At 42.9% G+C, this 12,245-nt stretch overlaps 2 protein-coding genes across 2 annotated transcripts in view; one reads left to right on the top strand and one right to left on the bottom strand.

The window, feature by feature from the left end:
* The window catches only part of LOC115574023 (exostosin-1), a 339,107-nt gene that overhangs the window by 218,308 nt on the left and 108,554 nt on the right, over positions 1 to 12,245 (top strand). The gene's annotated exons all lie outside the window — the stretch shown is intronic.
* On the bottom strand, positions 867 to 1,963 carry LOC115574025 (pleurocidin-like peptide WF3). The gene is made up of 4 exons (XM_030405213.1): positions 1,847 to 1,963; positions 1,634 to 1,734; positions 1,254 to 1,272; positions 867 to 1,030 (listed from the first exon to the last, which is right to left on the bottom strand). Exons 2-4 carry the CDS (start codon positions 1,731 to 1,733, stop codon positions 910 to 912), a joined length of 240 nt encoding a protein of 79 aa, XP_030261073.1. The 5' UTR covers position 1,734; positions 1,847 to 1,963; the 3' UTR covers positions 867 to 909.

The raw sequence follows: 12,245 nt of genomic DNA, 5'->3' as shown, positions 1-12,245 counted from the left end.
TCCTAATAAAATAGTTCATGTAAGTTTTCCTTTTGGCCAGAGTTTCTCTGAAACAGCTGCCTTAAGGGAGTAGCTGAAACAAGTAGGGAAGGGGGTGTGAAGGGTCCTCAATGATGCAAACTGCTTTTCTAAGAATACCGTTTATGTTTTGAAATAATGACTCTTCCTTTCAGTTGTTTAATTTAAATTACTTTGTAATCGTTAAAGTATTTCACTATTCTTCCCCTACGGTTATTAATTTTCAAATGATTACCCCTATGTCATATCATCTTGATGCTATAGCTCATGTTATCGTCTTTTGCATTGCGTACAGTTTTCCTATACTGGACTATGACCAGGGGTATTTAACGTAATGACTCCCCAAGATTATATTACTCTTTTCCCAGAAATAAACTAGATATCATATTGCTATGTTTGAAGTATGATTTCAGATGTTGTTTCATTTTTGCGGGTGTCTCTCTCTCTCTGGAGAAACTCAGTGGTTCTACCTTGCTAAAAATATAAAAAATATGGGATGCCTTTTATTATAGTATCAATTGTTTGTTTTTTTCTTAATGAAAAACCACATATAAATGTCTGCAAAATCATAGCATGGTACATTGTTGGTTTCTAAGTTAAAATTCAGAAATATTTATCTTGTTATTTATCTTAGGCTATTATTGTGACAGGTTATTTTTCTTTTTGTTTGATTATCCTATTCTTTATTTCTGTCAAAAATAAAACAGAAAACCTTTTGTTGAAATGTGTATTTATTCTGAACAACTGACCATCCACCAAATTTGATCAAAATTCTGCAATGTATTAAACCAAGACATTTGTATTGTCATGAAGTGGTTGTGACACTTAATAGATACTTTTCTTTCTCATTTTGAAGTGCAAGAAACTTCTTTATTCATCCAAAGCATAATTTCAGCCAAGTCGAAGGAATTGAGCACGTTTTTCAAGCTGTTGCTGCTGCTCTTGCTGCTGCTGCTGCTCCAGCTGCTCCAGCTGCTCCTGCTGCAAGTCTCCAAAGCGACGGCGGATAGCGCTGGTGGAGGTAGAGAAGATAGTGTAGAGATAGTGTTTGTATTTGTATTATCATATACAGTTTAAGAAATATAGATAGAATATTATCACATTGAGTGAAACAGTTGTATATACATTACTTTAACTTTTAAATCTTTTGCAAAACTAGTTGTTGAATGATTGTAAAAAATAAATAAACACATAAATAAAAAATAAATGAATAAATAGTAGGAAAAGGTCTTTACCCATGGATCGCCTTGCCAGCTGAATAAAACAGAGGAAAACAACTGCGTTAAATCTGAACTCTTAGTATCATACATCAGAAACAAAAAATATACATTGATTTTGGTCTTGTAGTATGATACATTCATTTGATATCAGATAAGGCCTTTTTTCACATCATGGTCACTTTAAGTGTCATCGTAGGGAAAGTTCAGTTGTAACTACTTAAATTAATAAGAAATGCTCTGATGTGCTGTTTCTGACAAAACTTTCTTGTCCTCTATTAGAGTAAACTGATTGTTGCTGCTGCTGCGGTATTTGGTTGTGAACCGCATTTATCAGTTACATAAGCCATGTTTCTTCAAAGCATGTGGCAGTAAAAGTCCAAATAATTCCAGTGTACCGCTAATGGCGCCTTTAATTAGCCATCCAATAAAACCATCAGCAGGTTCAGCCATGAGAACGACCATGGACAGCACGAGAAACACTGCAATTAACTTCATCCTACAAGAAGGAAAAGAAATGCAAATATCAAATGTATCAGTTGTTTTTTAGTTAGTTGTGTTAGAGTAACTTAAAAATTTTAAATGAGGTTGAATCTGAATTTAGTTCTTACCTTTCACGGTCAAAGACAAAAGGCCGATTTCAAAAAGAGCAGTAAGACGTTTACAGTTAATATAAATGTCTGTGTCTACTGTTAGACCGATACACATCATCCATCTATATATGCAGGGCTGAAATGTGATGTCTCATTGCATCTGAGGAAATCATCCAAACAGGAGTCATCTCCATTCTCTTATCAGTTCCTCCAGTTCAAGTTTTCAGTCAAGTCATCATAACTCAGTGAGTTGACTTGAAAATAAAAAAAATATTTAATTTAGAAAGAACTCAGCTGACAGATGATTTAATTGTCAGGATTTGCATGCATTAAGAGTCATTAGTAATTACAAAACCAATTTAATCAAAAATGGCAACACTCTTAAACCTACACTTGAATATGATCAATATAATAACAATAATATTTCTCCATGACCTCTAGTTGAAGTAACAGTAATATATATATATATATATATATATATATATATATATATACATATATACATATACATATACATATGTCATCTCCTCTAACTGACAAAGTGAGATGAGAGTTAGTTCACAGAGGAACAGTTCAATAAAAAAACAGTTACACATTTCCCCCAAAAAAAGATGGGAGAGTGTCAACATGACTTTGTAACCGAGTCTTAGTCAGTGCTGAAAAAAATCAAAATAAACTGGCTGATGTACTCAAACAGAAATGATAGCTTGCACTGCTTCTGCTGCTAAATGTTTTCTCCAAAAGAATACAGACTTAATAAGGAAGGACTAAAGGACTGGCACAATGCAAGCCACTTGCTGAAGGTTCATGAGGATAGCCAGGAGCACAATACCCACATGGAAGGAGTTGGAGGTCGTTTTGCAAAGCAGCTGACAATAGATAAGAGAGAGATGGTACTCTGAGGCTGAGAGATAATATGTTTGCACAGTGCCTTATTTATATTGTATTTATTACTTGTTTCTTTCTTCAGTTTTTATTTGGTGTGATATTTTTGACTTAAAAGAAATACAATCTTGAATACATACATGCAGTTTCTGTGCGAGTGTATGAACACTGATTGTGAAATTGACTGCAATGGAAGAAGGCGCCGGCTAAGATTTTGCCTAGGGCACCAAATTACTACTGAATACCAAGAATGGATCCATGGAGAACACTCATTTGTGGGCAGTGTGATCCTCCGATCCTCCTCTTGGATTTCGCAGCTCTTAACAAAAGAGCACACAGAGTGGTTGCCAGTTTCCGCTCTAACACTTAAGGAAGCAATAAAGTAAAGATGAGCCTGAATGTTTGTATACCAAAGGACACTGACAAAAACAGAAGAGAGAATTTTGTTGTTTTCAAGAGACAAAAGCCTTAAAACTTGAGGAACAATGCTATAAGCTTGCCATGGGTTGTCTTGGAAGAAGCCATTCCACTACACTCCCATACAAGGCAGGCAAACATTGGCACGGCGGCTATCGGAACAAGCTACTGCTAACTTTTCAACCTGCTGTAATTTATCAGCAAAAACCGGAATTTCTACCCAAGCCGATGTCACTGCAGCGGGCCTGACTCAGGCCCCTGCCGGTAAGTTTCCTTCCATTCAGCCTATTGTTATCCCGGACGAGCCCCCCCCCCTTAAATTACACGCCCTTACGGCTTGACGTTAAGACTACATACATACCACACAGCTAAACTCTACGGTCTAGACAAATCATCAGCTAACACATTTTCAGACCCCTTTTTATGTCGGATGTCGAGGTTGAAGTCTTGTACCAACAGTGCCCACCGCATGAGTCGCTGATTGTGAACACGACAACAGGTAGAGAAGTAGACCCAACATAGACCTCAAACAACAGAGCAAGGGTTTCCTTCTCACTGGTGGAATAATTTGCCTGTTGTCTGTTGAATTTGTGGGAAAAGTAAGCAACAGGATGATCAATACCATCCTCCCCTCTCTGTAACAAGACTGCACCAGCTCCCACTGCGCTGGCATCTACCTCGAGTTTAAAGGGGTCGTGGAAAAGTCAGGGGCCGCGAGCACAGGAGCGTGACTTAACAAAGTCTTTACACTATCGAACGCTACCTGGCACTCTGTGGTCAAGAGTCAATGTAGCACGGGCCAGACGGTCAAAAACCTGCTCCAATACATGCATGTGATTTTCCCATCTGCATAAATGATTAAATCATCGAGATAAGCGTTGCAATTTGGCAAACCAGATAACACGGTTACACAGAAATCTCTCTGGCACGGTCTGTTAAAGGTACCTGCCAGTGCCCTTTTAGCAAGTGTAACTTGCTAACGAAATTTGCGGTTCCCAGATTATCGACACAATCCTCCATGCGAGGGAGAGGATACGAATCTCCAACAGTAACTGCATTTACTTTGCGGAAATCTGTGATAAACCTGGGGGAGCCATCGGATTTAGCTTCTAGCAAACACGGCGAACTCTACGGACTGGAACTAGCAGAAACCAAATCATTTTGTAGGAGATACTCTACCTCCTGTTTCATCAACTGACGTTTAGTCTGATTGGCACGATAAGCATGTTGTTTTATGGGGCGCGCATCTTTTACCTCTGTATCATGTTTCAAGACAGAAGTGTGGTTTGGAACATCGCTGAATAGACAATTGTACTGGCCAATCAGCACCTCCAGATCACGTTGCTGTGCAGCGGTTAAAGGCTGCAAACAGCATGACAGATTTGCAAGCATCTCCGAATTTGGGAGGCGGACCGGCTGATGTGTAGGGACGCGCACCTGTGAATCATCTCCATGGGGAGCACCTGTAGACTCTGTCACAATGGAAGCAGCAGCTTTAACATCTGACTGCTTGGCTACTAAGAGCGAGGGAACAGCAGAGCTAATATTTTTCTCGCAGGACTGGTAGCGTTTCAGCAGGTTTATGTGACAGACTCTAGTCTTACGCCTTCTGTCAGGGGTACAGAGAACATAATTAGTGTCACTAAGACGCTCTTTAATAACATATGGACCGAAGAATTTAGCGGCGAAAACGGAGCTGGTGATGGGCAGCAACACCAGAACTTTATCACCTACCTCAAAACAGCGAGATACAGTGGAACGATCGTGATGGCGCTTCATGACTGATTGGGAGTCACTAAGGGTGACTTTAGCAAGGGCGTTAACTCGTTGAAGGCGTCCCTCACGGAACTGGGTGACGTAGTCTAACACGTGCTTTTTGGGAGCAGACTCGCATGACAAGAATTGGTTGTGAAGTGACTTAAGCGGCCCACGGGGTGTGTGGCCGAAAACAAACTGTGCAGAACTAAAGCCAATCGATTCCTGCACAGCGTCACGAGCAGCAAACAAGACAAAGGGAACTCCCTCGTCCCACTGTTTCTCAGTCTCCACACAGTACTTTCTAAGCATCGACTTTAGCGTCTGATGCCAACACTCTAAAGCTCCTTGCGATTGGGGGTGGTATGCGGAGGACACGATGTGATGCACACTCAAGCTCTTGAGTACCTGTCTGAAGAGACCAGACTTAAAATTAGAGCCCTGGTCTGTCTGAACCACCCGCGGCAATCCAAAAGTAGAAAAAAACTTCAGTAAAGCTTTCACTACGGCACTAGCAGCTATCGAACGAAGAGGAATAGCCTCTGGATAACGAGTGGCAGCGCACATAATAGTTAGCAAATACTGATTTCCACTTTTAGTTCGAGGTAGAGGGCCAACACAGTCAATAATCACTCGCTCGAATGGCTCTGCTATCACAGGAATGGGGTGTAAAGGTGCAGGAGGGACACTCTGGTTAGGTTTCCCGACAACCTGACACACATGGCAAGCACGGCAATGTTTAGAAATGTCAGACTTTAAACCTGGCCAATAGAAATGTCAGAGGATGGCTTGATACGTTTGGTTATGCCCAAATGTCCTGCCCACTTACTCTCATGAGCCACTGACATGATATGCTGGCGGCACCCTGCAGGAACAACTATCTGGTAAACAGAATCACAATCGGAATCACCAGTTACACGGGGAGACCATTTACGTGTCAGCATCTCACCATCCATAATATATGATACTTGTTCACCCCTTGCTTTGTCGTTACTCACCACCTTGGCAAAGACTGTCGGGTCTGCTTTCTGCATCTGGCTCAAGCACGCTCGGCTGACTGGAAATGCCGCATCTCCAGCTAACGGCAGTTCCAGGCCAGTCGGGGGCGTATGCTTAGCAGATGCATCCTGGACAGGCAATAAGGAGCTCTCAGCCTCTTTGTTTTTCTCATTGTCACCTGAATAAACTGACACGAATAGACTGTCAGACAATGAAACTTCATGGTCATCTGGGTTAATTTCACGGGAACGAGCGCGAGTTACAGTGCAGGCCGGAAACACATTTGGTGGTGTCTGAACTGATGTCTGGATCCCATCACACTGGGGTTGATCCAGGACTTCTGGTGTGGGGGTTACCTTACCTCCAGCGATATCATTTCCCATCAGGAGAACAATACCAGGGATTGGCAGTTCAGTACAGACCGCTACTGGGAAGGATCCAGTAACAAGGGAGGACTGAATATAGACGCGGTACACTGGCCGTGGCATGTAACCCATTTCAACTCCTCTAAGAACTAAACTGTAATGACAAGCAGAGTTATCAGAAAAAGGCAGAGCTGACGCTAGAATAACAGAGTGAGAGCATGCAGTATCTCTCAAAGCCCGTTTGGGGTGTTTATCAGCTGACTCACCGGTCAATGACACAAAGGCATCAAACACGAATGGCTTAAAACAGTCATCAATTTTCTGATCAGATGAGTCAATGTTCACACCACAATCTGCTTTAATCAGTCCTACCCCTTTTGCTTGAGAAGGGCGTGAGGACTGCTCTTTGCATTTTAGTGTCAAGCAGTTTGTAATGACATGGCCGACCTGGTGACAGTAATAACACTCCCTTTCCTCTTTTGGCCCACGTGGATTAGAGGATCTGGGAGGAGAGGAGGGACGGGAGACAGCAGAGACTGGAGAAAAAGCTGATTTATGAGTTAGCATGTACTCATCAGCCAGCACAGTGGCAGCAGAAAGTGTGCTCACTTTCTGTTCATTCAGGTACACAACAATACGCTCAGACAAACACTTCTTAAAGTCCTCTAACAGGATCAGCTCTCTCAATGCACTGAAATCACTAACTTTACAGGTTGCACACCATTTATCAAATAGAGTTCCCTTCTCACGGGCAAAGTCAACATAGGTTTGAGCAGAAGTTTTCTTGTGACCTCGAAACTTCTGTCTGTACGCTTCAGGAGCAAGTTCATATGCTCGTAAGATAGATTATGAAACTGTCAAGAAGGCTAAGTGTGACGGGTCACAGCTAACATCAAAATGCAGCTCCACACTACTGTCGCTTCTACAGACCACAGACGACAACCAGGTGGATTATGGGGTGTTTATTGAACACAGTCCCCTGCAACACAGCATACAGCACAGCAATGGCGTGTGAACATTTGCGTGAGTCTCGGGATAATCAGACTGAAATCCTCTTTTCTCTGTGCCTTCAATAACAATACAATAAAATACACAAATCTTTTCATATGAAATAGAAGCAAAAATTACATTCTGGTGTGATCGTATAGTGTATATTGTTATTCCACAACTATAAGTAAAAACCCATCACATAATCCATTATGTGACATAAATTGATCTCAAGAACGCTTTCAACATTCAACATGTGTATAAAAATACACTAAATTCAGAGCAAGATGAATGAACGTGAGCTGAACAAGTGGCAGCTCACACAGACAAAATACACAATAAAACATCATGAAAAGTGACTTGACAAAATGCACAACATATTACCTGCAACACCGCATACAGCACAGCAATGGCGTGTGAACATTTGCGTGAGTCTCAGGATAATCTGAACAACACATGAAAAGAGGGAAATCATTTAAGCTAGTTTAGCATCATTACAAGTCTCCAAAAAGTAGCTTTATGGCTTAACAAGTCACAGTAAGTGCTCAAACAGTTAGCACACATCTCAACAAGTACATTACACAGCAAAATATAAAGTATGAACATCTGAAACCTTTAACAAAATCGTTAATTATCCCGGACCATGCAAGAGGACATCTTACCAGACTGAAATCCTCTTTTCTGTGCAATTCCCACGCCAGCCTCTGCGCCAATAGATGGCAGTGTTGCACCTTTTTTTGATATAATTTACCAAGCACAAATCTACTCCGTTACATAAGCTATCTTCAACAGGGAGTGCAGCCATAGCATCCTGAGCTTTACCATGCATTTTACACTGGAGCAGAAGCGTCCATACTTCAGGCAGCCATTATAAAGCAACCGCTATCCTCTCAAACACATTGAAATAGGAGTCAACTTCATTATCCCGAAATACAGGTATTAAGGCCACATGCTTACTAATGTCAAACACTTTTTTCGGTGGACTGGTGGAGGTGGTGGGAGGTGGTGTTATACCTGAGTCTCTAGGAGCACTCTGCCCCGTGTTAGAAGCCTCAAGCTCGAGTTGTCTCAGTCTCACTGCCCTCTCCGTCTCAGCCTGAAGTTCAGCTTTTCTCATTTCCAACTGGAGCTGGAGCTGAGATTGCGTCTCCCGCTCACGAGCTTCCAGTTGCAGCCGAGCCAGACGGACTTTAAGCCGTGCCTCGGTATGGCCAGTACTGCTCTGTGGGGAAGGATCATACCTAGGCAGAGTAAACGGGGTCTTCCCCCGTTCACCTGCCTGGGAAACCTTCCCATCAGCTGAGGGTGTCTCAGTACTTGGACCACTCTCTGCTTCTGCTGAGGAACTGGGAAGAGACACAGACTCCAGCTGCTCAGTCAGAGTAATCACACCCTGTTCCACCAATCCACCAATCACTCTCTCTCTAATTTCTTTTTTAAGCATGGCCCTGATAAAGGGAATATTGAAGTGCGTAGCTATCTCTAATAAATCATCCTTCCTACAACGTTGTACCTGTTCAGCAGTAGGATGTGCTACAAACGTATCCAACTTAAATTGTTCTGCCATGGTGTCAGTAGCCAGCAGCACTCACTCAAGCAGACAGCTGAATCCCTAATGAGCTCACTTACTTACCTAGTAATCAAGGAGCTCAGCAAACACTCACCAATTAACTAAACACCTGACAGACCCGATTCCATTGTCAATTTACAATTACCAATGTACAATTTTCATTTCATATCCCGGATGAGTCACCATTTATGTTACGACCCGGCTCGTTTTGGAGAGCAGTAACATGTAATTGGGACAAGAAATGAGGTGGGATACGACAACTGGACCAGCTCAGGGTAAAGTCAGAGTTTTAATTAAATAAGGAGAGTGTACTTGCACAAGAAAATATAACAAAAGGAGGCTTTACAGGTGCTGACAAGTGACTAATGCACAAAATGAAGTCAGATAAATGACAGCTATTTAGCTCTTTCAACAAAAACACTAAAAAACAAAAGGAGGTCAGCACCCATAAGCTAACAAAACACAAGGGACCAAAAACAAACAAACAGTTATTCAGCAACTCAAACCAAAAGAGTGACCAACTCTGGTACTCTGTATTAAACTAAATATAGGACAAAGATTCCCAACACACTGACTGAAGCCACTCAGACAGGCAACAGACAGGCAACAGACAGGCAATACCTATGAACACTCTAAGACACACAATGATATGCAACGCACAGAGAGGCAAACTGATCACAGGTTCACAGCAGCGCGAAACTGAGGACACACAAGCCATTTATACTGCAGCTGAGGTTGATTGAAGGCTCTTGATTGGCAGGTTCGGTCAAATCACAGCCACACCAATCACAGACGCCAGTGAACCGGAAACAGGTAGTAGACGCCAGTGAACAGGAAACAGGAAGTAGACGGCCTCAGCTCAAGAAGGACCAATCCTCAACAGGGAATCACACAGCTGCATTTGCATAACTGGCAGAATCACTCAGAGAACACAACACAATGAATACAGGCTACACGGCAGCCAGCGGCGGCCGTAACACTACCTTATCCACTTCCTGAGTTGATTTCTCCACTTTGGGCTCCTTTTACGGAGCCCTGGCGTGTAAGTCTCCGCTCTGGGTCCTGCACTTTCCAGCTGATAGTTCCTGCACAACTCTACCTCGGTCTGTCCGTGTCTTGCTGGCTCTGTGTTTTTCTCTGTTTTCAGCTCCTCTGATGGCTCCGTCAGAGATCATGGATAGTGCTATGGAGCTGAAGTCCGAACTCAGGTCCATAGAGCAGCTCATCGGGGAACTCCTTCAGTGGCAATCCGACCTGTGTTCCCAGCTGGCGCGTCTCAAGCTCCCGGTTGACCAGCCGCCTTGGACACCAATTTCATCCACTACTCCTCCCGATGTCCCCAGCCCATCTTTACCGCAGTCCCCCACCTGGGCCTCGATAGTAAAAGGCACCAAGCGCCTTTCCCTTCCCTTCTATGACCCACCTGATGCTGACATCCCGCTTTGAAGATCTGCCAAATGCTTTTAATCTCTTTCACTCCCGGTTCGAAAACCATGACCTCTCAGACAAATTTTCTCTTCAGGGTATTTCCTCTGTCACTGACTGTAATATGGTCATCAGTGAGGAATGTGTAAACAACATCCTGAAGAAAGTCAATGTAAGAAAGGCCTGTGGCCCAGATGAAATTTGTGGACGCACATTAAGGTATTGTGCTGACCAACTTAGCAGTGTCCTCCACCACATCTTTCAGAGGTCACTTAACTGCAGTCAAGAACCTGATTTATGGAAATCCTCAATCATAATCCCTGTTCCCAAAAACTCATCCCCCAAACAACTCAATGATTTTAGACCAGTAGCACTCACACCACTGTGTGAAGGTCTTTGAGAAAATTATGAAGAACATGATTATTTCACATATGGAGGGGAGCATAGACCCACTCCAGTTTGCTTACCAGGCAGGGAAAGGCGTGGAGGACGCCAAGCTTTTTATCCTTAACTGCCTCTATAGACATTTGGAAAAACCTCAAGCCCATGCTCGGCTCTTATTCGCTGACTTCTCCTCGGCCTTCAATTTGATGCAGCCGCATCTTTTACTTAAGAGGCTAATAAGTGATTTTAATCTCCCCCACCAGGTTGTTTTATGGTTGTTAGATTTCCTAACTAACAGAAAGCAGAGGGTTTCTGTAAATGGCTGTGTTTCAGACTCCTTAGTTCTGTCCACCGGCTCACCACAAGGGTGTGTCCTCTCCCCCTTTTTATTTTATATACAGATGAATGCAGAAGCATTAGGCAAGGAAGCTACCTGGTCAAATTCCAGCCGTAGATAGCACCATCCATGGCAAAACTGTAGAAAGGGTTACTTCATATAAATATCTTGGCACCTTTTTTGACGAGAAGCTGAAATTTGATGTAAACACTGCAGACATTGTGAAGCGAGGGCAACAGAGAATTCATCTTCTCTGCAAACTGACCTCTTTTTCTGTCAGCCCTGTTATTCTTTGTCATTTTTATCAGTCCTTTATCGAAAGTCTCCTGTGTTTCTCCTTCATCTGCTGGTTTCCCAGCCTTAAACTGAAAGATAAAAACAGCTTGTATAGCATTACTAAAAAACATGTTCCAAGATCACAGGAGTGAAATTTAGGGACCTGACCAGTTTTTGTGACCAACAAACTCTGAGGAAAGCAAACAACATTTTGTCTTCTCTTGGTCACGTGCTTGCAAGTGAATTTTCTCTGTTGCCCTCAGGTCGTCGCTATATCTCACCGTCGGTAAGACTAACCGCTTTTTAAAATCTTTTATCCCCTCTGCTATTCGTCTCTTAAATTCTTCATAATGATTTTATCTTATTCCTTTACCATGTACATCATATAGGTCAACATGTGCAACCTATCTATTTATCTACTTATTTATTCACTTATTCAACTATTGATTCTTGATGACACTTTACTCCTTGGCATTTTATTTATTTATTTATTCTACCTTATTCCCTATTTATTTATTGTGTGTACTGTGTTGTTGTACTGTGCCAGTATGCAAGCTGCTGAAACCAATTGCCCCTGGTGGGATAAATAAAGTTGTCTGAGTCTGAGTCTGAGTAACTTTTTCTCACGCCTGATTCCACTCCCCCTCAGTTGGCTCACAGAACTATCCTGGTGTAGCCTGCATCGAGAAAGCGCCATGCACCCGTCACTTCCACCTCTTCCTCAGGCTCCCCTTCCCCGACGGCCCCCGGCAGCAAGCGACCCCGTCTGTCACCCGTGGACTCGGAGACCTCCGCGTCAGCACCAGCGTCCTCTGCTTCTTCACAAAAGCCACCTGTTGATGTGCGGGCTTCGGACCAGGTGCGCAATCATCCACCTCCCCTGACCGTGACTAGCTCGCTTCCTACTGGACATCACCTGAGTTCAAAGCTTGCCGTCTACAACAATAACCTCGGTACAGTCCAACCTGAGATTTTAATTGTTGGCGACTCCATTGTTAGATTTTTAAGGCTCCCTGG

This window comes from Sparus aurata, chromosome 22 (genome assembly GCF_900880675.1).
Source record: "Sparus aurata chromosome 22, fSpaAur1.1, whole genome shotgun sequence".
Classification (NCBI taxonomy): domain Eukaryota; kingdom Metazoa; phylum Chordata; class Actinopteri; order Spariformes; family Sparidae; genus Sparus; species Sparus aurata.
Note: the sequence above shows the minus strand (reverse complement) of the source record. Positions and strands in the feature narration are given on the sequence as shown.